Here is a 27,793-nt window from a genome sequence, read left to right on the forward strand (position 1 = left end):
GGATACAAAGCACTCTTTTCATGCTATCTAGTAATACTAATTCTATACTATGTTTCAGCTAGGAGTCACTCACCTTATCTATTACTTAGCAGAATCAGCAATAAATTATTGAGGATTTGTGTTTTCATTCATTAGACTTCTGACTGCTGTCAAAATAAAGAAAATGGGTTTTGCTGTTTGGATCAAGGAATAAATGGATTGCCAGAAGTTGAGGAAGAAAATCAGGTTAGTGAAATGTAAAGTTGTTAGAAGGTTTTCTCATGACATAAGAAGGGGCCGACTTTCTCTTAGGAGGAAAAACTGGCTGCCCTAGGTGACCAGGTTGAATTGTGTTGAAACTTTCTCTCATTGTCACTCCATCTCTAATAAAACAGGAATCTACCCTGGCAACTGTGTCCCTTCTTCCAGACATTAATCCCATTCAAATACATCTATCTACAGGAGAGAAAACACATTGATCCCTAGTGTCGCTATCTTTTTCAAAAGCATTTTTCAAGGGCCAGGAGCAAAGTGAAGATGTCAAGGAAAGGGAAAACAGGCAGAGCTAGTGATGGGAGGGGGCAATTCAGGGAGCCATCCTCGCTCAGTCGTGTCTGGTGCTGCTGTCGCCTCCTCTCCTGTCCCCTGACCCCAGAGACTGTGCAGGGAGCTGAGCAGAGGCCCACTGACAGCTGTGCTGGGCAGCCAGTGTCCGTGACTGTGGGGGAGCCTTGGTTGGGAACTCTGGGATCCTACTGGCCAGCTGATGTTGTCATCTGTTTGCTGTGTATGACTGCATGCCTTCTCTTGACCCCTTCCCACGGGGAATTTGCAGTGGTTAGACTTACTTGATGACAGTAACTCCTGATACTTTCTCTTTTGAAGACAAGTCCAAACCTCTTCTCAGAAGAGGAGTACCTGCCACTGGATCCAACCCAGGAGCTGATATTTCCTCCTGAGCTAATGGTAAGGAAGGCCACGTTCAGCTCATCCTAGAAAAATTCACAGTAAGACCAGCGAGGGCATTTGCATAGGGATTCTTTCAAAGGCCAATTTCCAAATAGATAATACCTGCCTGTCATCCTTGTCTCAAGACCTAATGAGTTTGGACCAAGGAAGAGTTGTAGGAATGAGGGCAGAGTTACCATGAGGAGAGAGTTGAGCTGGCCATATAAGGGGCAGCAGATCGTATCTACGAAAAGTCATGAAATCACAACACATGTTGAAGTAGACATGTTTTCTAATTTCATTTTGCAGGTCTCTTTTTCCATAGAATGATTTTACTAAATTAAGCATGTCAGTGTATTTTGAAACATTAACATGAATTCCATATATATATATATATATATATATATATATATATATATATGGAGTAGAACTCTCCATAGGAGAACACTGTCATACTTTTGTCCCCAACTCTGATTCCTCATAGAGCTCTTTGGGTCACTTTCACTTCATTTTTTAGAAGGTTCGTGTTTGCTCTCCCTGTTTCTACAATGAAGAGCAGAAGCAGGTGGAGGGAGGTGTCTCAGATCCCTGTTGCTTTTTCAACAGACAATGGCTGAGAAACAACCCCAGAGGACCAGGGTTTTTAGTGGTGAAAGAATGATGTGGATTTCCCCAGTGACCCTGAAGGCACTTCTGGAAGCTAAGTCCACGTATCCTCAGGCCCCTGTTGTCATGGGGAACACCTCTGTGGGTAGGTGGAGCCCCGTGGAGCCCCGGGAGTTAGGAGGAAATGGAAGAAAAGGGCTTAAAGGAAACACAGGTTCCATGTGTGCTCTCAGGAAAAGCAAGGTTTTCACTTTTAAGACTCCACTTCCCGGTGCTTTTCAAGATACTTTCTGTCAGGAGATAAATATGTCCCTCTCACCCAAGAGCCATGCTCCATAGCAAACAAGCAACGAAGACAAATGTCCTGTCTTTCCACATGGCTGGGAGCTGAGCAGGGCCTCGTATTTGAAATTGCTGTCTCCTCTTTCATTGGTGTCTTAGTGGGCATGTTTTACTTAAGCTGTGTTTAGAGGGTCTTCCTGATGAATCCAAGGAGGCTCAGTTTGACTGCCGACTCTTTGAGGCCCCTCCCCAAGACTTCTCAAAGAGAATTGTGAACGTGCCATATGGCCCAGGTTTTAAGGCTAACGGTTCCAAAGAATCTTCAGTTTTTAATGAAAATCCAGCCAGCATTCTCTATGTATGTGATTTGGCACTAAATAGACCAATAGAAAGAAATATGTAATTTTTATATAAAGACATCAGCTTAATTATAATGTCAAATCTTTTATCCTTACTTTATTTTTTCTAATCCTTTAGGGCCTGGAGTGAAATTTAAAGGCATCTTTCACCCAGTTATAATTTCTCCTGATAGTATTGAAGAACTGAATGTTGTCAGCCATACACACAATGGTGAGTTCATAAGGCATTTTTTTCTTAAAGTGAATTTATTTTACCTTGTCCAGCCAGTAAGCAGAAAAAGAATTGTTACTAATTATCATATATGCAGGGATTCTCTTATAAAAATAATAACAGGAGTGGCCATTTTGCCTAGGTGGTTCAGATGCCCAGGTCCCACACTGGAGTGCCTGCATTTGATTCCTGGCTAAGGCTCCTAACTCTAGCTTTTTGCTTTTGCATATGTTGGGAGGCAGCAGTGATGGCTTCAGTAGTTGATCCCTGCCTGGGATACCTGGGTTGTGCTGCTAGCTCCCAACTTCAGCCTGGCCCAGCCCCACCAGTGTTGGAAATGAACCAGCAGAGGAGTTTGTCCTCTCCTTTTTCCTCTCCCTCTCCTTAATGCTCTCTTCCTTTCTCTCTTCCTTCCCCCTCTCCTACCTGGCAAATAATTGAAACTTTTTTTTTTTTTTCAAAATCATGCTGACTTTCTAGAGAAGGGCTCAGGGGAGAACTCTCTAAGGTTATACAAGATACTAATTGTGCTGAAGAGTCAAGGTTTTCTGAACAACTATCCTTGTCTGAAATGTCAGGAGAATGTAACAATTATTCAGTGAAAGGTATTGTGCTAAAAGCTGGATAGAAAATCAAGATGCACTGACCAGTTTTTGCTCTCCAGAATCACAGTAGCAGGCAAGAAAAAGCATTAAGCAGCTCACAGATTGGCTTTCCCACTCCTGCAAAGGATTTTTTAAAAAATGTTTATAAATTTGTGAGGCAGAGGGAAAAACAGAGATACAGAGAGAGAGAGCGAGAGAGAGAGAGCCTCCATCAGCTTGTTCACTCCCTAAATGCCTGCAATAGCTGGAACTGGACCAGGTCAAAGCCAGGAACCGATAACTTAATTTGGGCCTTTACATGAGGAGCTATCAGCTCTACTTCCCAGGCATGCATTAACAGGAAGTTGGAATTTGGAGTAGAGTTGGGACTTAACCTCAGGCATTCCAATGCAGGATATGGGTGTCCCGAGCAGCATCTTAATTGCTAGGCCAGATAACCATCCAATAAAGGGAGCTGTTTTAATAGCAAAGATGAGAAGCAGTATACATGTGGGTTTGGAGTACAGCCTCTGGGATCTAATTCTTCACTATAATATTCAATTATATTAGCTATAAAATCTCAGGCAAGTTACCTAACTATATTTCAGTTTCTTGCTCTATGGAATAAGCTATTCATATTTCATAGGTTTGTTCAGATTCAAGGAGATTATTTAATGCATGCAGCATAGTGCTGATAAAATGGGCGTTCAAAGAATTTGGTATCCATCACCTCCATCATGCTACCTTCACCACCATCATCACCAAACACCTTCACCACCACTACCTACGTCACCTCCACCTCCATCACCCTCATCACCTGCACCACCTCCAGCACCATCAACACCTTCACCAGTTCCGTCACCTCCACCACCACCAGGAAGCAGTGTAGTGTGTATCTAGAAGATCCCATGTCTGTAGCTTTGGTCTACCAGATACTTTCAGATCGGAAGTGATAACACTGTGGTATTTACAAATGACTTCATTTCAGGGCTGACGCTGGGTGCTGGCCTTAGCCTGGCCCAAGTGAAGGACATCCTAGCTGATGTGGTTCAGAAGGTTCCAGAGGAAAACGCACAGACATACCACGCCCTCCTGAAGCACTTGGGAACCTTGGCGGGATCTCAGATCAGAAACATGGCAGTACGTATTGATGACAGTTCAACTCTGGTGCACATCCCTTGGGTTTCTGTCCCAATGAATCGTGGCAGTTCCCCACCCCCCCCCCTTTTTTTTTGGAACACACAAAAAAATGGTTCTCCAAAGCTCTGTTTAGTCCTTATTCTATCACTTTTGTTTTTATAATTACATACTAAAGTGAAAACAAGTCATTATTTTAAAGTCTTTAGGGGGCCACATCATCAGCAGGCATCTGGATTCAGACCTGAATCCCCTCCTGGCCGTGGGTAACTGCACCCTCAATGTGCTGTCCAGAGGTAAGTGACAGCTCCTCTCATCCCTTTTTCTCTCTGGGGAGGCAGGAAGTCTAGTTTTGAAAGTGACTTTCCCAAATAGTAACTTTTTTTTTTTTTTTTTTGCCTTTCTGAAAAAACACAGTGAGACAGCTGTTAGGGGGTAAAAGGTTGATTTGGTGTAGAAAGAACACTGCCTGCCCCCAAACAACCAGATTCCTCGGGTATTTGGTTAAGTTATTTCTGAGGTTTGGAAGCATCCTTGATGGACCAAAGGTTCCACTTCTTCCCACAGAGGGAGAGCGCCAGATTCCCTTAGATGCGCAGTTTCTCAGCAGGTGTCCCGAGGCTGATCTGAAGCCGCAAGAAATCTTGGCCTCAGTGCACATCCCCTACTCCAGGAAGGTAACATCTTCCTTTCGGTTTGCTGGTTTTCCCTGTCAGCTTATAGCTTGTTTATTCCACCAACTGGTGGGTCAGGAACAAGTGTTGAGTGTTCACTAGAGAGAGAAGGGCTCAACTTCGGAAGTGGCACGAGGTCATTGTCTTCAGAGTGCTTGTGCATAATGACCTTTTACTTGTGTCGCACATTGCTGTGGTTCCAAGAAGCAGGGCGTATTTATCTCTGCACATGCTCTCTCTGTCTCTCTCTCTCTCTCTGTCTTTCCTTCTCCAACTCAAATCTAAAGTTACTTTCTAGCAGATTTTTAAGATTTACTGTTATTATTATTATGAGCATTATTTGAAAGGCAGAGATACAGAGAGAGAGAGAGAGAGAGAGAGAGATCGATCTTCCATCCACTGGTTCACTCCCCAGATGGCCACAATGGTGAAGGCTGTGCCAGGCCAAAGCCAGGAGTCATGAGCTTCATCCAAGTCTCCCACCTGAGTCAAAGGAACCCAAGTACTTGGGCCATCTTCCCCTGCTTTCCCAGGTGTGTTAGCAGGGAGCTGGAACAGAAGTGGAGCAGCCTGAACTTGAACCAGCACTCCTATGGGATGTCGACGTTGTAGGGGGCAGCTTAACCCACTGTGCTACAATGTCAGCCAGCCCTTAACAGATTTTTAAAAATTCTTTGCCCCATAGGTTTTTTTCCCCAAAATAAGACATGAAGAATGTATTTCAACTATAGCATCAGATTTGAAAGAAGCTTTCAAAATACATTTGCAGTAAATCCTAATGGGAACACTAGGGTTTGGAGTCACATAAACTCAGCTTAGAATCCTCATTTCAACATGTATTCTAACGACTGAGTCGCTCTGAACCTTACATTTCTCCTGCATGCAATGATAATAATCAGTCCTGTCTTGGAGGGGTGTGAGTGTGTGAGGCCTCCCATAGCAAAGAACCACACGAGTGGCTTCAACTGTAGAGGTGGCCTTTGTTTTTGTTTTTCTCCTAGAAACTCTTGAGGCTGAGACTTTGGTATCAAGGTGAAGGCAGGTTAATTTCTTCTGTCGATCTCTGAACTTGGCTTATAGATGTCTGTCTTCTCCCTGTGTATTTGCATGGTCCCACCTCCCGTACATGTCCACATCCAAATAGCCTCTTCTTACAAGAGTACCTCCCATGTTGGGCTAAGGCTCACCCTCATGACCTCATCTTACCTCTTGCTCTTTGAAGCTTAAAGACCCTGTGTCCAAACCTAGTCACCTTCTGAAGTTGTGGGTTAGAACTTCAGTCCAGGACTTTTGAGGTGGACCCTGTGCTACATAACATTTTCTTTCAGTGGGAATTCGTGTTAGCCTTCCGACAAGCCCAGCGGAAACAGAACGCGCTAGCCATAGTCAACTCAGGAATGAGAGTCTTTTTTGGAGAAGGGGATGGCGTCATTAGAGAGTTGGCCATATCGTATGGTGGCGTTGGTCCAACCATCATCTGCGCCAAGAATTCCTGCCAGAAACTCATTGGAAGGTAAGGTGCTGTGTCCTTAAACTCCCAAGTATAGAGCAGTTCCTTTTGTATGAGATAGAATTATGAGACGAAAAGTACATAGCAGCTTTCTGTTTAATTGCAAGGAATTCCAGTAATATTCCATGATTATGTCCATGTAGCTTGGCTTTAGTGACTTCTGAAGTGCGTATCATAGTCAGGGAATGGGAGAGTGGGGAGGAGAGAGAGAGAGAGAGAGAGAGAGGACTGATTTCCCAGTGGTATACATTTACATTCTTTATTGTGGGAGAAGTTTGCCATGATGAATTTATGTGCACTTGTTCTGTAATTAATTGCTAAGTGCATTCGCTTATGTGACTTCTTATTTCTATGAGTAATGCTAGCAGGCAGCATGTACTGAGTGTTTATTAGTTTGTTCATTGCTCAGTTGCCATTTCAGAGAGGTAATAGAGATTGGTGGTTATAAGCATGAGCTTTGAAACTTGAGTAAGCCAGATTGGTTCAAACCTCAGCTGAGCCCCTACTCCGTCAGCTTACTTAATCTTCTGGTACCATGGTTTCCTTATCTGTCAAAGATGCATAAGCAAACCTACCTCACCGGGTGGTTGAGAGGATTAAATGAGTGAATGCATATAAGGTGCTTAAAGCAGAACCTGGCATGCAGTAACTGTCCTGGTGATGTATAAGTTGGTTACTCCTGGGCTAAGGATTTTATATGCAGTGTCACTTATATCACTCAATGAAGTGGGTTCTATTATCATTTCCTTTTACAGATGAGGACGTGGTGAGACCTAGACCACTGAGTTGAGCTTGGATTGCCTGATTCCAGAGCTTGTACTCTTATTTCCTGTGTTAAATTGTAGTGATTTGTCTTACACATGAGCTGAACTTGAGAGGTAATATGTCCCATCAGCTTAGCAGTCTTCTCCTTTTGCCTCTCACAGGCCCTGGAATGAAGAGATGCTGGACACAGCTTGCAGGTTGATTCTGGACGAAGTCTCCCTTCCAGGCTCAGCACCAGGTGGGAAGGTGGAGTTCAAGAGGACCCTCATCATCAGCTTCCTCTTCAAGTTCTACCTGGAAGTGTCCCAGATTTTGAAGAGGATGGTAAATTAAACTGGCCATTCATTAGCTTTCCCAGTAGTAAGGGCTATAGTGCTATCTAAAGTGGGACCCAGCAGCCACCTGCCGAGTAGCTGGAGGCTATGAAAGATGCCCCAAATTAGATACATGTGGGCACCCATCAGGCTATCTGTGGATGGGTATGGATCTGGGGAGGAGTTATAGGTAGAGCACAGAGCTGCACAGGATTTTGTTCAACGCCACTCATATGTTGTTTTTCTAGATAATGTTCAGAAAACTTGCTAGTGATATGAATGTGTTTTCCCCGAGGGAAACACGTCTTCTGCTTACTGAAGTTTACCTTCACGTGTTGGATTCTCAGCTGCGCTTCTCTCACCCGTGAGGTTATGTTGTGAAATGGGACATCCTAGGGAAGGGCTTTCCAACAGCCCCCACTGCTTGAGAGGAACTGAGCAGTCGTCACCGTTAACGACAGTGGCAGTGACCTAGTCGTCATTGTATTAGTAGCAGTGTCGTCACTGTAATGGGAGCAGTGACCTAGGCGTTCTTTGGCTTGTGTCTCCGTGAGTAAATTTGCTAGACCTGAAGGCAGCTGGAACCTTATTGACCTCATTAACCCCAGCTGAGCAAACTGGGGCGGAAGCTGAGGATGCTCTTCACGTGGTGTGGAAGTCAGTGTGATCACTTTAAGCACGAGCCAGAGAGCCCTCTCGCCCTTGCTATTGAGGGTGTCTTGGTACTATAGGTGGGAACAACCAGAAGGTGTGTCAGGCTTTTGAGAAGGGATGCTTCAAGTCCTCTGCAATGGCATGTTGTCCCCAGAGGATCCAAGGGGAGAAAAATAAAGTCCAGCTACAGCAAAGCGGCACGATCTCTCCTTCCCGGCTGGCAGGAGGTGCCGCGCAGAGCACTGTGCTCATTCTCAAAGGCTCGGCTCGCTCCTCATTGCAGTACCATATTCTCTTACCTTCCGCCTCCCTTCCACCTCAGCTTGTAAGTCCTCAGCTCATTCAGGACAGCCTGCGAATCATGAGAAACCTAGGGATGGAGGAAGCCGGGGCTCTACCGTGTCCGTCTAGGCCTTGGTGGGATGGGGAGGGTTATGTGTCTTCCGGAATGTGTGTCCTTGTGGGACGTGAGCTGCTAGAACTTGCAGGGCTGCGGATCGGTGAGCACTTGAGACATGACAGGTGTCAGGGTAGAGGCGCTTGCTAAGATCATGCTAGCCTGCCTTCCAAGGCTGTCGTGCACGTTGTACATCATCCTAAACATCGGCACCGCTTCCACTTTTCAGGCCCCGGGTCTGTCTCCCCACCCTGCAGACAAGTATGAGAGTGCCCTGCAAGATCTCCATGCCAGATACAGCTGGAGCACCCTGAAGGACCAGGTTAGTGGCACGGGGCTTCTCGGAGTGTGGGCTGTCGCGCCCTTGCCTGGACATTCCCTCGGTCCCAGTGACTCTCAAGCTTCGCAAACCCCAGTTCCCCTTCTGGTGAACTCACCACCTCCTTTAGTGTAATTGAGACTTCAAAATCAATGAATTATCATGACTCAAAACCAGTATAGCAGTGTAATTATAAAGAAAGAGCCCATTCTGGTCTTAACTCCGTGTGTTTTCTCCTGCACCCTGGTGCAGTGGACATGAAGGAGCTGGCCCCTTGTCACTCGCTTTCCGCCCCTGCGTGTGCCACAGCACAGCTAAAGCCACGTTCTGGTTTAGGGCCAGAGGCTGCTTTGGTTTCATTTTTCAGAGAAGCAGAGGGCACGGTCCCTGGAGACTGATGCAAATGCAATAATCCTCTTTTCAAACGGGCTGCCGATGTGTTTTGTTTGCGTGTGGAGGTACTTCACTCCCTCAGTCTCTGTTCTCCGGGGGGTTTTCCTGTGAGTTACGTTTCAGAAGTGAATCAGACCTAATTCCCAAGAGCCATTTCAGATCTCTCCTAGTGAAGGTTGATTGTCAGAGAGTGGAACTCCTCACAACCTCCAAATGGAAGCTTCTGCCGCAGAATCATAAAAATATCTGATCTCGTCCTATTGGTAAACTGGAGATCTCGTGTTATTAACAAGAAACTTGGCCTTGAGACTTATTAAGTCAGGAACACGAAGAGAGGGCTTTTAGAACATCATTTATCAAGTTCTGTTGTTGGACTTAATTATAAAAGCTCACAGTATGCCTTAATGAACATTGAAGTAGGCGTGTGCCCTTCACAGATTTGGGTTCAATGTGTTCAGAAATTCAAATATGCCTCAATTCACTGGAAGTGAACACTTTGAAAGTCAAACCCAGCTGCCGCCATTCCTGGTGTTCTCTAAAATATAGCCTCTGCAGTCTTTGGCTTGTATATCCCTAACATCACCCTGACAAGTAAGCTTAAGAAAGGAACAACAGCGACAAATCAGTGGGCTTTCAACTCACTCAAGGAAAACTGAAAACCTCCACATAGTGGATGACCTTGAAAGGAAGTTTGTTGCTGTAGGTTGTAAGACAAGGTTTTGAACAGTGTCTCTCTCTTTTTTAAAAAACTTTACTTAATAAATATAAATTTCAAAAATACAATTTTTGGATAATAGCGGCTTTCCCCCCACCATAACCTCCCTCCCACCCACAACCATCCCATCTCCCCCACTCCCTCTCCCATCCCATTCTTCATCAAGATTCATTTTCAGTTATCTTTATATACAGAAGATCAACTTGGTATATACTAAGTAAAGATTTCAATAGTTTGCACCCACACAGATACACAAAGTATAAGGTACTGTTTGAGTAGTAGTTTTACCGTTAATTCGCATGGTACAACACATTAAGGACAAAGATCCTACATGGGGAGTAAGTGCACAGTGACTCCCATTGTTGATTTAATAATTGACCAGTGTGTCTCTTTTTACACACACACACACACACATTGCTAGAGCAGCTCCAGCAGCATGATGGGCATCTTCCCAGAATCAGCTAATTTGCTTCCAGCGCATTTTGACATGGCTTCAGGAGGAATGAGGAGCTAACACTCTTCTTCTGTAGTATCGGCAGCCACGTGACAAGCAGAAACAGAGCAGTTGTTCCTGGGTATCTTTCAGGGCTTGGCTCCGGGGCCCCCTGCAGATACCAAATTCCATGGCTACCCAAGTCCCTCCTTTAAAATGGTGCTGTACCTCCATGTACCGTACATATATCCTCCCACATACTTTAAATCACTGCTAGATTCCTTATAATACTTAGTAGAATGCAAATTCTATGAAATGGTTGTTACACCATTGTTTTAGGACTAGTGAAATAGAAAAGAGATAATGATAAGTTTTAAAAATTCTGTACATGTTCAGCAGAGATAGAATTTTTTCAAATATTTTCAATTTACGATTGGTTGGAAATCACAGCTGCCCAGTAGTTACAGTACCTGCAGAGACGGAGAGCCCGCTGTAATCAGTGACTTTCACCAGTGGATTTGTCACTCTGATTGCCAAAAGAAAGTGTTAGCAACTCAGCCAAAGCGATCTACTTCATAGTTGACTATTCAGTAGGACAAAGATATTTTGGAATTTACCCTCAACCGTTTTTTCAGGCCTCAGCAAGCTTTCAGAAAACATTTTTTTTTAATGCTGTGATACATCTCATAGCTCATCCTCAGCATTTGAAAAACTATCTTTGGTAGAAACCTCATCGTTTTTTCTGTTTTGATCAGCATATTAGTCAACATCTTGGTACTACAATTAAATGTCAGAGGCAAGCTACTTTATAAAGAGAAGGGGGTTGTTTAGCTAGCAGTTTTGGAGGCTGAAAGTCCAACCCTCATGGCACAGGCTCTCTCCCCGAAGTGCATCCCTTCATGGCAGTTGGCCTTGGTGCTGGCAGAGTCCCAGAGTGACACAGATCAGCACATGGCAGGAGACAGGGGTGCACCTGTCTGAGTCTGCTCCTTATAGCTCTTCCTATAAACCTGCCACAATGCTGTCACGGAGCCTCCACCCTAATTATTTATCTAAACCTAATCACTTTCCAAAGGCCTCGCCTCCAAACACCACAGCCAGATTGAGTTTTCACCCTCTTAAAGCTATTACATGACCTTGGGGATTAAACTTGACATAGTTGCAGGTGGGGCACGGGGAACAGCACAAACCATAACCAAACCATAGCAGTTACTACCTCAACTCCTTAAAGGCGAGGGAGAAGAGAACTGCTGGGAGAAATTGCTCATGGGGACAAGGCGACGAGCTGTATCAGTGGAGCTGGTGTGCACTGGTGCTGCTTCAAACCCTGCTCATGCCTGAACCTCAATATGTAAACTTTTCTCTCATTTTCCCTCTTCCCCTACCGTTGTGGTCTGATATCTAATTTTATTAAGTGGTTCCCGGGCCGGGTTCTTTTTTTTTTTTTTTTTTTTTTTGACAGGCAGAGTGGACAGTGAGATAGACAGAGAGAAAGGTCTTCCTTTTCCGTTGGTTCACCCCCTAATGGCTGCTGCGGCCAGCGCACCGCGCTGATCCGAAGCCAGGAGTCAGGTGCTTCCTCCTGGTCTCCCATGCAAGTGCAGGACCCAAGCACTTGGGCCATCCTCCACTGCACTCCCGGGCCACAGCAGAGAGCTAGACTGGAAGAGGAGGGACCGGGACAGAATCTGGCACCCCGACCAGGACTAGAACCCGGGGTGCTGGGACCACAGGGGGAGGATCAGCCTATTGAGCCACAGCGCCGGCCCCTGGGCCAGGTTCTAAATTATTGTTCTTAGTAATCTTTTGCTTCCTAGCTTATGAAGTCAGGGCAAACTCAACAAGATCCAAAACAACCTAACCAATATTAATTCTTTTGTGCATTGTGTTATAGTAACTACAAAATTTAACTTTACCGTTAAGTTAAAAACAGACATTTTAAACAACAAATGTTTATCAGTGTTTCTTTTATTATAGAAGAGTAAATTTTATATGCAATAGGATTAAGTGCCATACATCCTACACATATCTTATGCTAAGTCCATTTTATAAACCACTCTATTTCCTGCATATATTTTTCACTCAGAAATTAGTTGATGTATTTCTTGTCATTTATGCTATGAAAATAATAGTTTTTTTTCCATTTTCCAAATACTATGTAGTGATGCTGAACGTGTTTATGCCTGCCATTCTTCCCTTCCCTCTTGGTATTCCAGGCCTGCTATCTGCCTGGAGAAACGCTGGGCTGTCTGCAGACAACTGTTTATTTTCTGAAGTCCCTCAGATAGGCTGGCAGTGAGTGAAGACAACCTTTCCTGCTGCCCTGAGCAGCAGAGGGCCCTGTGGTACTGTGTGCTTCACAGCTGCCTTGAACGTGAACTTCCTTATCACAACAGCGGCTCTCCTCCTTTCCTGTTGAGTTATTGTGATAGGTTTATTGTCCTGGCTGTTATTGTCCATTTTTATTATGAACAATGTTCATTCCGCTCTCAGAAGTGTTCTACTTTGGGTGTAGATTACAGAGCTGTGTTCTTAAGGGAGATGTGCATAACATGATTACTCCTACTTTCTCGATAGAAAGGTAAAAACTGTGTGTTGGTTATTTATTACACAGGATGTAGATGCAAGGCAGCTTTCGCAAGACCCAATTGGCCATCCCATCGTGCACCTGTCTGGTGTTAAACATGCCACGGGGGAAGCCATCTACCTTGATGACATGCCTGCAGTAGACCGGGAACTCTTCATGGCTTTTGTAACTAGTCCAAGAGCTCATGCTAAGATTGTGTAAGTGACAGTAATGATGGTGTCTTCCTCTGGTTCAGTCCCTTTAGTGAAAAGTACGGCATACAGAGGACCAGCCATCTGTGATCCGATGCAGACTTGCAATGGGATTGAAATGTGGGATTTGCTGTGATTTTTCCCCTCCAAAGTAATAACGTGATTGTCCCAAGAAATTCTCCCCAATTGTTTGGTAGGGAAATACCGGAGCAGCTTTTTATCTTACCTCTCTCGTATCCACGCTCTCCGTGGCCTTGGGGCTGTGTGCGGCTGCTGTGAGGGACGCTTTGGTGTGTGTGATCATGTAGGTCTACGGATCTGTCGGAAGCCCTCAGCCTGCCGGGCGTGGTGGACATTGTGACAGCGGAGCACCTTCGGGATGTGAACACGTTCTACACAGAGACGCTTCTGGCAGAAGATGAGGTACGCATCGTCATCTTCCATCGATAAAACAGTGTCCTCAGTTAAAGGCGCTTCTTCTTGTCTGAAAGACAGCAGCTCATTTGGCATATCATCAAGTGTTCTGATATTCCTCCAATATTTATCATGAAGCATCGGATTCTAATAGTATTGATTAAATTCAAGTGTACTCGTTTTCCATGTAAGTAAAGAAGTGGAGTAGCTATATAAAAGATATGTCAGCATTTTGTATTTTCCAGTGGTAAGATGGTATGCTGCTAACAAGTATGAAAGAGTAAATGAAGAGAGACTAACGGTAACTTTTATTTGCAAATCACTCCCTGGGAATCCCTTTTATTGCCCCAGTCCCAGGGTGTCTGAAGTTAAGGTTCAAGTGATATTTCCATCGTGAAGTCTTTCCTTATGCTTTTTTTTTTTTTTTTTTTTTTTTGGACAGGCAGAGTGGATAGTGAGAGAGAGAGAGACAGAGAGGAAGGTCTTCCTTTTTGCCATTGGTTCACCCTCCAATGGCTGCTGCGGCCGGCGCACCGTGCTGATCCGAAGCCAGGAGCCAGATGCTTCTCCTGGTCTCCCATGCGGGTGCAGGGCCCAAGCACTTGGGCCATCCTCCACTGCCTTCCTGGGCCATAGCAGAGAGCTGGCCTGGAAGAGGGGAAACCGGGATAGAATCCGGTGCCCCAACTGGGACTAGAACCTGGTGTGCCGGCGCCGCAAGGCGGAGGATTAGCCTAGTGAGCCGCGGCGCCGGCCTCCTCATGCTTTAATACTGAAGTTCTTTCTCCCTCTGTGGACTTATTCTCATTCCCTCATACTGCCAAGTATTCAATGGGCATTTTAAGTGAGTTTTGATACATCTGATGCCATAACTGAATAAGATACATCTGGTCCCTGCCCTCACGGAGCTTAAAGTCTAGAAGAGAAGACAACAAGGGCTTTTATTGAAATTTCTGCTCTGAATTAAGCATGAATTTTATGAATGCATTTTTTCATAGATACAACTTTAGGAATACGCTGGTTCTTTCCCCCATACCCACCCTCCCACCCCAACTCCCATCCCACCTCCCTCTCCCTCTGCCATCTCCTTCTTCATTATGGTTCATTTTTAGTTTGACTTTATATAGAGAGGACCAACTAAGCATATTTATTTCTATGTGCTGTGTATTTCCCCTACCTAATATAATTCCTGGCATGAGGACTCCTGTCGGATTCATCCACAGGCGAACGTAGCAGGGTAAATGAGCAGAGAAACAGTGATAGCCTGTTGTCCTCTGAAAGTTTTCAATAATTAAAATTTTGGCTATCATGTCGCACGTTGTCAGAAAATCCAGCAAGGACAGCATGCAGCAGATTTTCTGCATAACTCCAGACTTCTCAGTTCAGCACTTAGCAGAGAGCCTTGTAATTTGAAATAATCCCTGTCTCTGGCTCTCACTGGCAGATGTCATTGATATAAATTAGTTTGACTTTAAGACTGAACTCCCCCGAAGCCAGGGCTGCATGGCACTGGCAGAGACTATGAGAGTTATGCCTTCTGCAGGGATGTTAACTAAACAAGCACACGGTTCCTGGCCACATGGTACTGCCTGTTCTCGGAGGTGTGCTTCTGGGGGCTTTGTATGCCAGGTCACAGGGGCAAAGCCAGCCGTGCATGGAGAATGAAGAACAGTGCCCTTCTGAGCAATTTCCTGTGTTGATTTAATTCCTTTTGAAATGTTCACGTCTAGCGTCTTATGCCTCTTTAAAGTGTTTTCATTTTAGGAATGGTAAACACACACAAACAAGAGCACTGGGTCCCACGGACCCGTCATCCACGTCAAGTTACCCACACACTGCCGTTCCTATGTCACTGCTCTCTCCCACTGCCCTCACACCCACCCAACACAGACCCATCATCCACCTCAGCAGTTACGCACACACTGCCGTTCCTGTGTCACTGCTCTCTCCCACTGCCCCCACACCCACCCAACACAGACCCATCATCCACCTCAGCAGTTACGCACACACTGCCGTTCCTGTGTCACTGCTCTCTCCCACTGCCCCCACACCCACCCAACACAGACCCATCATCCACCTCAGCAGTTACGCACACACTGCCGTTCCTGTGTCACTGCTCTCTCCCACTGCCCCCACACCCACCCAACACAGACCCATCATCCACCTCAGCAGTTACGCACACACTGCCGTTCCTGTGTCACTGCTCTCTCCCACTGCCCCCACACCCACCCAACACAGACCCATCATCCACCTCAGCAGTTACGCACACACTGCCGTTCCTGTGTCACTGCTCTCTCCCACTGCCCCCACACCCACCCAACACAGACCCATCATCCACCTCAGCAGTTATGCACACACTGCCGTTCCTGTGTCACTGCTCTCTCCCACTGCCCCCACACCCACCCAACACAGACCCATCATCCACGGCAAGTTATCCACACACTGCCGTTCCTGTGTCACTGCTCTCTCCCACTGCCCCCACACCCACCCAACACAGGTTTATGTGTGCCGGATTCAATGCATTTTCACACTGCTCTTTGCTGGTGATAAAACTTCCATGTTCTCATTGTGGAAAAGATAGGATCATCTGTAGTCAACTTGAAAAATGAGTGATTAGCTTTGAATTGTAACCCATGGGATAAGGTGGGAGAGAAAACTCATCCGTCTCAGGGATTTTACCTTTCCCGAGCCCTAACTTTTCCCCCTCACTTTTATATTCTCTCCCTGGTCCCCTGTGAGCGCCTTTGTCCCCTCACCCCACCTGTAAGTGAAGGGATGCTGGCTGCCAGCTCCTTGGGGGAGGGGGAAGCACTGTCCTGGCTAGTAAGTGTCCCATCTCCGTAAGAAAAGCTTGCCAGCTGGGTTGTGCTGTGACCCCCAAGTCACGCCCTTCCCCTGTCCAGCTCAGAAGATCTGTGACTTCCTGGTCCTCCTTGTCTGTGAAAGCCAGAGCTGCCTCTCTCAGAACGGCCCTGAGTGTGGTGGGGCAGCGGCAAGGCAGGCCATGGACCAACTCCCGTAGGCCAGCTGGCCCTGAAGTAGCCTGGCCTGGAGCTCGGGTCTGCTGTCCTCAAGGCAGCATCAAGCCTGCCTTCTGTAGCCACTGCTGCCAGAGGTGAACTTCCCCCCGTGCCCAGCTCAGCAAGCCACTGTGGTTGTGGTCACAGACAGGTGGGATGCGTCCTTTGCTCTCTGTGTCCGGCCCTGGCCTAGGAGGGGGGAGGACAAGGAAGGCAAGGAGGGGACTGGTGCCGGCTCTCCATGACCACGTGGTCTTTCTGTGCTGTAGGTGTTGTGTGTGGGTCACCTGGTCTGTGCCGTGATCGCGGAGTCTGAGGTGCAGGCAAAGCAAGCTGCTAAGCGCGTGAAGATCGTCTATCAAGACCTGGAACCAGTGATCCTGTCGATCGAGGTAATGATTTTGGTCATGGTGCCGATTCCGGGGCCAGGAGAAGAGCCCAGTGGTGTGTTAACACGCTTTTGACTCAAGTAACAGGGAAACCCGACTCCCAGTGGCCTCCAGGATACAGGGCCTCGTTGTCCGTGCTGGTGATTCCTGCCTGCCCCTCCTCTGCTGCCTGCAGAGCAGGCTGTATCCCCTGTGATCGTAGGCGGCAGCCGGGAAACCTGGCCTCCTTGTTCGTGTCCACTGGGCAAGAGGAATACTGTTTTCCCAGCAGTCCAAGCCCAAGTCTGAGATCTAGGCTGCTTGGGCCACTTAGGTCACATGTCTATCTGTCAATAAATGAGTGACCAGCAGAGGAATGGAGGAGCTGATGGTTACTAGTGGCTTGGGGACAGGGGTTGGATTTCGATACAGCCTGGGTTGTATAGGGAAGTGGAAGAGACCTAACGACAGTCTGAGCCCTGCTTAGAAAGGAGAAGGGGAGAAATCCAGGCAGGTTGCACACCTGGCAATGTCCAGTGTGCAGTGGATCCACCCCGTAACTCCGTATTCACCTTCACCCAGGCTCTTGCAGGCACACAGTGAGGACCAAGAAGATGTCCTATGAAGCAACTGTCAGCAACACTGCTTTTAGATCCCTTAATATGTGTCTTAAATGAACATGAGAGATAGCTCGTGTAATGCCTACAGGTATCTTGGAATCTTAAAATAGAGAATTGCATGTCTGTTTTTTAGGAAGGATTTGGAAACTTACAGTTACGAGACTCATCCTGATGAAATGATAGGCTTTTCTGTGTATGTTCCACTAGTTTGATCACGTACAAGTAATAAAAGAATGAAAGTCAAGAAAGAAGCATGAGTAATTAAAATCAGCACATACAGGTTCTCCGTGTGCATTGGTTTGGCCATTTTATCTTTACACAACATAGTAAACAAACTGTTCTCTGGGCAACCAGCATGTCCTAAGGCCTAAAATGAGGAAATGGACTTGGCCAAGATCAGTATCTCCAGCAGAACTTGGCCTTGAATGTTATTTCCTGCCATTCTGCGTGTGCCTAGGAACATGGAGCTGGTTTCTGGAAAAAAAAAAAAAAGTCTCTGTAGTATTTTAAAGTTAAGATCCTATGAAGATGACACGGATATAGAAGTTAGGTTGGCAGGACAGTGCGATTAGGACTCTCAGGCTTCCCTGGCTGGTTTCAGATTCAAGCATTCTGTCTCTTCTCAGACACTTTTAACACAGGTGCTGCCTACCTCCCATGCTTACTTTACGTATCCCTTTCCCAATTTTGATTCAGTGTTAGAATTACTTGTTACTAAGACATTATCTACATTATAATTCATCAACGTCTTGTTTGTGATTCTTTACCCAGTGCCAGTAGCTAAATATCCTTCCTTTCCCCATGCCTTCCGAACAAATAAAAATCCAAATAAGCAAATAGATTTGCACTTTGTTCCTACCCTCCCCTACTCCAAATGAGCACATCCCTAATCTTGGGCTGGAGCACACCAGCATCAAATACCAAACTGTGGCACTGTGGAAGATTTAGCTCGTGTTTTCATCAGGAACCAAGCTATCCAGGGTCAGTCAAGAGGGTCAGCGAGAATTTAATCTCAGTTTGTAGCAGAGGCGATGCCAGCTCCCTGCACATCACAGTTCTTTTATCACTTTCCTGACCATGAAATAGCAAGAATGTGGCTCGAAGTTACCAAAAAGCAAGCAGCAAGTGGTACTGGAAAAAAAAAAAGATTAAACTTTTTAAAACATAATTTACAAAGCATAGCAGCTGCTTTCATCCCAGAATATGTGAGTCTTAGATTAATAAGAAAATCATGTGAATCAATTCCTGTAGGAATTATGTTGTCCAAAGAAATGGGACAAAAACCAATTAGGTCTCTGTCCCTACCACTAAGGTCTAACCCTGCTTATGCTTTTTAGCATGGGTAGTAGTTCAGATGGGGAAACTCTGTCAAAACTCTTGGGTCAAGGGGTCAGGCAGATTATCATGGTGAAAAAAATTATGGTTCCCACCAAAATTTCTGCTCGTCATCAACAGCATGCTCCGAGTTTTGCATGGTGCAGAAGCTCACTGTACGACATAGTTCTAAGTCAGTTTCACACTCTAACTCAGTGCTCACAACAACCCTGTGAGGTAAACACTGTTATCCTCTCTCTGTTGAGTAAAGCAAAAGACACAGTGACCCAAGGTCACACCAGGAGTCAGTCAACAAACACTCTGTTAACCAACCTGCACGCCTCAGTGTTAAAAAGCAACAAAGCCATCCTCCTTTTGCCAAAGGAGGGGATGGTAAAATCATCACAGAACACTCGCTAGGATGTGACACTAGCTCGAGACAGCTCTTGGAGGACAGAGGGATCGGACTGAAGAGGACCCTCAACTGCCAGCAGGCTGGAATTTCCTGGATCGACAAGAATCTGTGGTAGATAGTGCTGACAAGGCTGCCATGTGCCATTGCCAGCCAGTAGCTGTGTTACAGAAAGACACATTTTCAAGGATAAATAAGAAAATCAACCTAGCTTATTGCAGCTCCATCCTGGATTATGTATACCATTAGGGGCCTGTGTACACGAAGGCTTCAAAAGTTCATGGAACATGGAATTAAAAGAGAAATTTATTTTGGTTCAAAAATGTTTGAAATCCGCATATAATTTTTTCATGCTGTGCATATTTAATTAACTTTTTGTGGATCCTTTATATGCCCGGATTTCACACTTTTTAAAAAAAGATTTATTTATTTGAGAGGCAGAGGTACACAGAGAAAGGAGGAGAGACAGAGAAATCTTCCATCCACTCCCCAAATGGTTACAATGATTGGGGCTGGACCAGGCCAAAGCCAGGAGCTAGAAGCTTCTTCTGGATCTCCCATGTGGGTTCAGGGACCCAGGGACTTGGGCCATCATATACTGCTTTCCCAGGCCATAGCAGAGAGCTGGATTGGAAGTGGAGCGGCCAGGACTTGAACTGGTGCCCATAGGGGATGCCAATGCTGTAGGCTGCAGCTTTAACCAGCTGAGCCACAGCATTGGCTCTGGATTTCAGATTTTTTTTGCCCCCAAATAATCCTGTCTTTTAATGCTATTTCTCCATGAACTTTCTGATGTACCTTCATATAAGTGAATTCGTTACATCCCAGCAGGGTTTATAATGGACTTCGCTTCCAGCTCTGGATGACCCAGGCTCCACTGCCCTGTGCAGATGGGGTGCTTGTCTCCCCAAAGGAGGAGCATGGGGCCAGCAGGCAGACACCATGACCATGGTCACAGCAGTGTCTTCAGCCAGCACTCACTGAGTGTTTACTATACACCGCGTCAGCCTTTACATGTCTCATTTCAGTTTCTCTTCACCACAACCCTATTGGAACCCTGCACACACTCTTACGTCTGCTTTACAGATGAGGCTTAGACAGGCAACATAATGGGCCCACAGTCCAAACATCTAGTAACGGAAATGAGTGAAACTCTGGATCCAGAGCTAAAGCTCTGAGCCCCTGTACTGCGTGGCCCGGGCTGCATAATGTGGGCTGGGGAATGAAGAGAATAGTCGGCCTGGACACGATTCTGGAACAGATTCTGGGTTTTTCTGTGCATACTCAGTGTCATTGGACTGATGGACACATCCACATTTGCTCCCGGGGAGTTGGAAGCCTGGTTCTTGGCTCCGCAGGGTTCATGGTGAAGGCGTCCAGGATTCAGAGAAGGGAGAATTGCTGCCCAGACTCAGCCGACCTGCCAGCAGCTGTGGCCACTACATAGGGCTGGGTCTCTTGCCCCGCCTGCTCACTTTCTTTTCTCTTTCCAGGAGGCTATACGGCAGAAATCCTTCTTCGAGCCAGAAAGGAAACTGGAATATGGAAACGTTGATGAAGCATTTAAAGTGGTTGATCAAATTCTTGAAGGTAAAACATCTGGAAAAAAAAATGGTGGGGAGGGAGAAGCACCCTGGGAGCCTTCTGAGTGCGCCCAGCTTAACACTTCCATTGCTGTCCAGAAGTTGTCTCACAGCCCATATGAGCCTCTGCCTCTGGGTGGGTGGAGAGCCCGCAGTGGGGAGGCACGTGGGAGGCGAGACTGTGCCCTTGGCAGCCCCCACGTGAGACCACCTGCCCTGATGGTTGAACGTGTCATCTCATTTCTCGTTCCTCACCACCCTGCAGTGTAATATCATTATCCCCATCTTGCAGGTCAGGAAACTGAGGCTTATAGAGATTACGGAGGGTGACCAGCGTCACACAGCAGCTGTGACTGACAGAGCTGGTCAGAGAATGGATTAGCCTTTTCTCTTAGAATTTCCAGAGCCCGTGTTTCTTTCTCTCGAATCCTCTCTGTCTCAGTTTCTCTTTCCCTGCCTCCCTCCTTCTTTGCCTGCTTTCTCCTTTTCTCCCTTTTTCCTGGATTTCAATTTGATATTCAAATTGAATTTTCTCCTTAGAAAAGTGTTGTTTGTAACTTTCCAGTAAAAATTTTGCAACTTTTATTTGGAATTCACTTTAAAATTACAGAAAAACAGTAGAAATGCTAAAGAAACCCCTAGCTACCTTTCACCCAGATTCTCCACTTATTAACATTTTGCTACTTGCTTTATTATCTTTTCTGTTTATATTTTTTCTGAGCCATTTGGCAGTTGAAGAAATGATGCCTTTTTACTTCTAAATTTACGTCAGTGTTTATTTCCTTAAAGCAAGGACATTATTTTATATAAATATACAGTTATCAAAATCAGAATATTATGGAGCTGGCATTGTGGAGCAGCAGGTTAAACCGTGATACCAGTATCCCATATTGTAATGCTGGTTCCTGTCCCCGGCTACCCCACTTCCAATCCAGCTTTCTACTAAAGCATCATGGGAGGCAGCAGATAAGGCTCAAATGCCAACCCTGTGGGAGTCTGGCGTGGAGATCCTGACTTCTGGTTTAAGCATCACCTAGGATTGGCTATTGTGGCCATTTGGGAAGTAAACCAGCAAATAGGAGATTGCCTGATCTCTCTCCCTCCCTTTTACCCTCCCTCTCTGTTTCTTACTCGTCACTCTGCCTTTCAATCAATCTTTTTTTAAAAGCAGGACAATAACATTGACACAAGACTATTATATAACCTACAGATCTTTTTCAAATTTTACCAGTTGTCTCAAAACTGCCCTTTCTACAAAAACAAGCCTGGTGGTCACAGTGGGAAGAACCCATTCTCTCTAGGTGCTGCCATCACCCATGCAGCCAGGGCTGTCCTGAAGTCCTGCCTCGGGAGACCCCCGGTTTGGCCCAAGGAGTTGCTGCACGCACATGAGCCGCCTGTACCGCGTGCCAGGGTATGAGGAGAAGTCGTTTGGCACAGTCTTTAAGTGACTGTCCAGGATATTGGCCCCTACTGCATGTTAAAAACCTGCATTTCCCTGCCCCCCAACCCTGATTCCATGTACAGGTAGAGTCTGAAGACACTCCTCCCAGCCGCAGAGCCCGAGCCATGTGCCCTGTGCTTGGTCAGACCAGCCACTTGGGGACAAACCTGCTGCGTCCCTAAACTCTGTAGCTGTATTGGCCCCGAAGCCAGTCAGGGGCTGAGTGGAGAGTGACATCTGGAAGCTCTAGAAAAGACACCTTGCAGTGTCGCCCATCCGTTTCCCTGTATAATTAGCTCTGTGATCTCAGCTTGGCTTCTTGTTTAAAATCATATGAATAAGATGAAAGCAATCTCCAGGGTGCTCGGCGGAGATTAGGAGAGATAATCAAGTGTGCTTGCCACACAGGGAGCGGTCAGGGACCAGGAGCAGCAGCAATGCTTATTAGGTTTGGCTAATGTTGTCTCTGTTCTTGGCTCAGGCTGTCTAGGAGTGAGGTCACCCATTGGCAGGTGTTCACTTATCAAACCCAGTGTTTCCAAGATGTTCTTACATGAGAATTCCTGGGGATGTTTCCTAGATTTTTCCTGGGGATGAATTCCTAGATTTTTCTTTGCCCTTTCTCGGGATTCTGTAATTGGAGGATCCATGGTAGACAAGGACACTGTTTAACGTTTTCCAGGTGATTCTTTGGGTTCATAAAATATGGCAAATGTTGGAGGCATGAGCTGATTCATGAAGAGCAGAGAAGGAAGAGGGGTGACATCTGTAGCATCGCCTCCCTGGCTTGCGCGTCTCAGAGTGATGCCTTGTGACTGCCAGGTGGAGAGTGGGAGCTCCCAGGTGACCTCCACTGACACCACCATGCAGAGGGATTGGGCTCTCATCACAGCCTGATGAGGGGGAGAGCTAGCTCCTGGCCAACCTTTGCAGGCACTGGTGGGCTGCAGTTTTCCTGTGGTGTTCAGCTGGGGTAGTACTTATTGTCCAAAAGGTCTGTGTCTAGAGAGTAGGCTTTGCTTGGGGCTGTTTCTTCTGACTGCTTTTTGGGGTTTTGGGATGGCTGGCTTCTTCAGATCCAGTCTGAGATGTATGAGGCCAGGAATAACAACTGCTGCAAAACTGAACTCCCTTCAAGTCCCCAGGTGGCCGGCCTTCTCTTCTCCATCTCCCGGGGTCCTCTGTCAGCTTGAAATAAAAATATAAAGATACATCTCCCAAGAACAGGACTTCTTGGAGATAATCTATAAGAAGTAGAATTGCAATCTGGACATACACACAGACCAGAGTGGCCCCTAGAATATCAGAACAAAAAAAAAAGGTTAGGGTATTGCTGGGGAAGGTGGAGGTTATGCAAGTTGTTTGGAAAGAAAGTTAGCTGGGGCTGGCAAGTTCAGGTGGGCGAGTGCCAGCTATTGCAGATACGGCTTGTATTCTTAGAATTACCATCAGGCCTTTGGGATTGGGCTTGAGAGATCATCTGGGAACAGGCTTATGCAACCTGAGCGATTTTCCTCATGGCCTCTTGATTCTGTCTTAGTGGACTATAATAAAAATGACTCCATTTTATATATTCCATGTACATATTCCTTGCGTTTGTTTATTGTAGAACATTTGGAGTCGTTCTCTGGATGTAACAGGAGGAGTAGGGATAAGCACATCTACTTCATCTTGTCCCAGAATGGGAGCTCTCAGTGCCACAGTATTTTGACTCTAGAAAGTCACACACCTCTCCTTGGGATCCTGTGACCTAGCATAACAGAGTCCCTGTCCGCCCAGAACTCTGCTCCCCGTCAGCAGGTGCACCAAAAACCCCACGCCGTTGTTTGTGGCTCTTCACGGTGCAGCCTCCTGCCCCAGCAGACGGACCCTCGGTGTAGTTCTGCACGATGGAGTAGCAGCCGAAGGGCACCACCCGTTGCTTCTGAGTGCTTCTCTGACTTGCGTGCATTTTCTCCTAACAGGTGAAATACATATGGGAGGTCAGGAACATTTTTATATGGAAACCCAATGTGTGCTTGTTGTGCCCAAAGGAGAGGATCAAGAAATGGATGTCTATGCATCTACACAGTTTCCCAAACATGTCCAGGTACCGTGAGGCTGTTGTGGATTGGGCTGTGGCTAAATGGCTTCTCCCAGCAAGATATAGCAAGAGCAATTTGAGACACAATGTCATTTCTTTAGGCGCTGAAGAAACATGGAGCATGAATAGCCACATTGATCTGGGTGTTGGTAGCCCTATGACTTCAAAGCTTTCGAAAGAGCATTATTGACAGAGCGGCTTTTTGTTTGTAGATCTTTAAAATCAGTCATGCAATCATGCTCTGCTCTTGGCACTGTTAATAACAGAAAGGAGAAAAGAGGAAGGCCTACCTCAAAACCGTGCAATGCCTAACATGTATAAGGCATTTAGCAAACAGTATTGGCAAGGGTAAAGCCAGCTGCTGTATCAGCTCAGCAGATTTCCATGGGCGGAGTAGTTGAGGGAAAGGAGAGTTTGCTAAGGGATGGAATTCACCTAGGGAGTCCCACAGAGGAGACTTATTTTTGAATTTATGGTTACAGTGAGATTTGTGTAAATGGCAGGAGAAGATAGGCCAGTTTTAGGCAATTCCACAGCAAATCAAATGCCACTCACATATTCATTCACTCCTATCTTGTGCAGCCATTTGTTGTCCGTGTCTCCTACCCCAGGCAACATGCACACGTGAAGGGAGGGATGACATATGACTGCCCAAGCTAACATGGCGGGTACTTCCAGGGGAGGTTGTGTCAAAGTGAAGGGCACGATGCAGAGAGATCTTTATGCAGAAGCCCGTAAGCAGCCTGTGCCACTATCAGAGGAGTGGGAATGTGCGGATGTAGAGAACGGGGTGTTGTAGAAGGTGGAACTCTAAGAAGGGTCTGGTGCGCTCCATCCCAGTCCTGTTCTGCTCTGCTCTCTCTGTGTAAGACTTCGATGACCTCTAAACAGAAGATGGCAAAGAAGAATGGAACCTGCCTCCAGGGCAGACCACCTGGCCAATGTTAGCAGTAACCCAAATGGCAGGTGGGAGGTGCCCCTTCTCCAGCAGAGACAGAAGAGGTCAGGACGAGGGCCCCAGCTGGGGGGCTAGGAAGGGCACGGAGTCCCACTGTTCCAGGAAACACCCTGAGGGAAATATTCAAGTGAAAAGCATCTTCTAGATGTGGTCCATAGGGAAATACAAAAAACTGTTAATAAAAACAAAACACTGTTATCGCAAGAACTACTTGATATTAATAAGTTTTGGCAGTGTCATTACAGTCAGATATCTCTGAGATCAGTTGGGGATGTGTGCTAAGGTTATCGGACTTTGCTGTTATTTGTGATAACCACACAGTTCGGGCGTCTTCTCTAACGTCATGGAATCAGAGTGCACACTGGCTGTCATGCTCCGGTTTCAGGGGACAGTTTCCTTTCGTTACGGTCATGAATGCGACAGTGAAAGTCCTGGTTGAAGGTGGGCGAGATTAACGAGAGCTGTTATTATTCACAGGACATGGTTGCCGCAGTCTTGAAGCTCCCAGTGAACAAGGTCATGTGCCACGTGAAACGTGTTGGTGGGGCGTTTGGGGGGAAGGCGTTCAAAGCCAGCATTATGGCAGCCATTGCCGCATTTGCTGCCAACAAGTAAGTGGAGAAAATCTGCTAAATATACTAAAAATAAAGTGAAATCACACTGAAAACTCTCAATATCGGGATTAATGAGAGAGAATCTGGGCCAAGATCATTTAAAATCACACATCATCTACAAACACACAAATAGGCTGCCAATTGATATCTTCTTTGTTCTATATATTTAATGTATATTCTATAAGAACCAAAATCAGAATCAGTTACTAAAAAGAATGGAAACCACAGTGAAAATATTATAATATTGGGAAAGTAGATAGAAACTAATCCTGAATGAGTAGGGTGGGGGTTGCTTGTTCTTAGCACCAGTTGGACGGACCTATGTTCATATAGGGTCCTATATGTGACCTTTTGAACCATATATATCTATATGTCTCTATAAATAGATACATGGATAATTGATAGATAGATAGATTCTCTTGATTTAAATAGGAGCTTTCCATTGGTCATGTCTACATGCTGCCATTTGGCTTTGAGGATCTTAAAACATGACCATAGGCAATTTTCTATGGAGCAGGCTTATCTGGAAGGCTGCATTTCTTTCTCAAGTAATAGATGGCAGTTCCTCCTTCTTAAGAAGCCAAAAGACTTTGATTCCAGACGTGTCCTATCCAGCAATACTTGGCAGTCAGCCTGCATCTGAGTTCGTCTACCGATAGCCAGTCTGACACGACCCTGAGGCCAGTTACTGATAGCCGAGTTGTGATCACGGCGGGCAAGACCCCCCGGAGCAATACCATGGAGCGTCTGGCACTGGAGAGTCTCCCTCCACCAAGTAGCACTATGTCCTGGCCCAAAGGGAGAGCAGGCACTGTGCGCCTGAGGTCGGCAGACGCCGAGTGCATGGAGCGGTTCTGGTGGTTTGGCATGTGTGCAGATACCGTGAGGCCCTCCCCAGAAGTGGCATAACCCCTAGGTAATACAGTTGGTAAAAGAGTTTCCTCTTCTTGCTTTTTTCCCCTGGTAGACATGGTCGTGCAGTCCGCTGCATTCTGGAACGAGGAGAAGACATGTTAATTACTGGAGGGCGCCACCCTTACCTTGGAAAGTACAAAGTGAGTCCAAGAGGCAGGGATGGGGATGATTTCCGTTATGGAAAAAGCATATTCCATAAATGCAGAGAGCACGTTGTGGGGGAGGCTCTTTTCTAACGGGACACAGGGAGCAGATCAGCAGGGGTGCTTCTGTTAGCTTTCTACTCCTGTGCTGTTTAATTCCTGGCTGACCCACTTTGCTCAAAGATGTCAGTTTGAAGAAAGCACTGACTAGTACTTTTGGCCGCTACTAAGTGCATAATTGGGAAACCTGAGTATTTAGGGCCGTGAAAGCAGATCTGATAACCGTACTTATTCCCACATACCAAAGAGGTAAAAATTGAATAATTCCCTTAATAATAGGGCTTTGTGAAGTTGCAGTTATTTGTGAATGAGTTCCTCATTTTTCAATATATCTAAGATGCTTTTATAAAACTGTATCCCAGAAATTCCCAGAAAAACTTGCATAAGTAAAAAAAATAGTATTCATTTATAAGAAATAATTGTACTCGTCACAGTGGGATAACTGCTTGAACAAAACCTCTCAGGAACTTAGACCCTCACTGTGTCATTTCTTGCTCAAGTACCAGCCCCATGTAATCAGCGAGGGTGTGGAACTCTGCCCCACAGTATCGTTCCGAGACTAGAGCTTTTTCCAGCCAGTGACTGCGCTGTCCAGTGCAGCAGCACTAGGAACATATGGCTATTTTAAAATGTACATGTAAATGAACTACATTGAATAAAATTCAAATTCAGTTCCCCAGTTGCATCAGCCCTATTTCAAGTGCCCAGCCCCCTTATGTGGTTAGTAACTACCATCCTGGACAGTGCAAGCACGGAATATTCCATTGATGGCTCCGCTCTGGGGGTT

At 46.1% G+C, this 27,793-nt stretch overlaps 1 protein-coding gene across 1 annotated transcript in view; it reads left to right on the forward strand.

Annotated features, from left to right (window-relative positions):
- The window catches only part of LOC133758554 (aldehyde oxidase 1), a 70,279-nt gene that overhangs the window by 19,676 nt on the left and 22,810 nt on the right, over positions 1-27,793 (forward strand). Inside the window, exons 7-23 of the mRNA XM_062189737.1 lie at positions 136-225; positions 865-945; positions 1,534-1,678; positions 2,293-2,385; positions 3,958-4,109; positions 4,309-4,402; positions 4,674-4,783; positions 6,109-6,293; positions 7,217-7,379; positions 8,650-8,742; positions 12,895-13,064; positions 13,367-13,481; positions 16,762-16,884; positions 20,700-20,796; positions 24,198-24,322; positions 25,752-25,885; positions 26,856-26,943. Coding sequence (XP_062045721.1) covers positions 136-225; positions 865-945; positions 1,534-1,678; positions 2,293-2,385; positions 3,958-4,109; positions 4,309-4,402; positions 4,674-4,783; positions 6,109-6,293; positions 7,217-7,379; positions 8,650-8,742; positions 12,895-13,064; positions 13,367-13,481; positions 16,762-16,884; positions 20,700-20,796; positions 24,198-24,322; positions 25,752-25,885; positions 26,856-26,943 — 2,058 coding nt within the window. The remainder of the gene's footprint in view (positions 1-135; positions 226-864; positions 946-1,533; positions 1,679-2,292; positions 2,386-3,957; positions 4,110-4,308; positions 4,403-4,673; positions 4,784-6,108; positions 6,294-7,216; positions 7,380-8,649; positions 8,743-12,894; positions 13,065-13,366; positions 13,482-16,761; positions 16,885-20,699; positions 20,797-24,197; positions 24,323-25,751; positions 25,886-26,855; positions 26,944-27,793) is intronic.

The sequence above is a fragment of the Lepus europaeus genome, chromosome 1 (assembly GCF_033115175.1).
Source record: "Lepus europaeus isolate LE1 chromosome 1, mLepTim1.pri, whole genome shotgun sequence".
Lineage (NCBI taxonomy): Eukaryota > Metazoa > Chordata > Mammalia > Lagomorpha > Leporidae > Lepus > Lepus europaeus.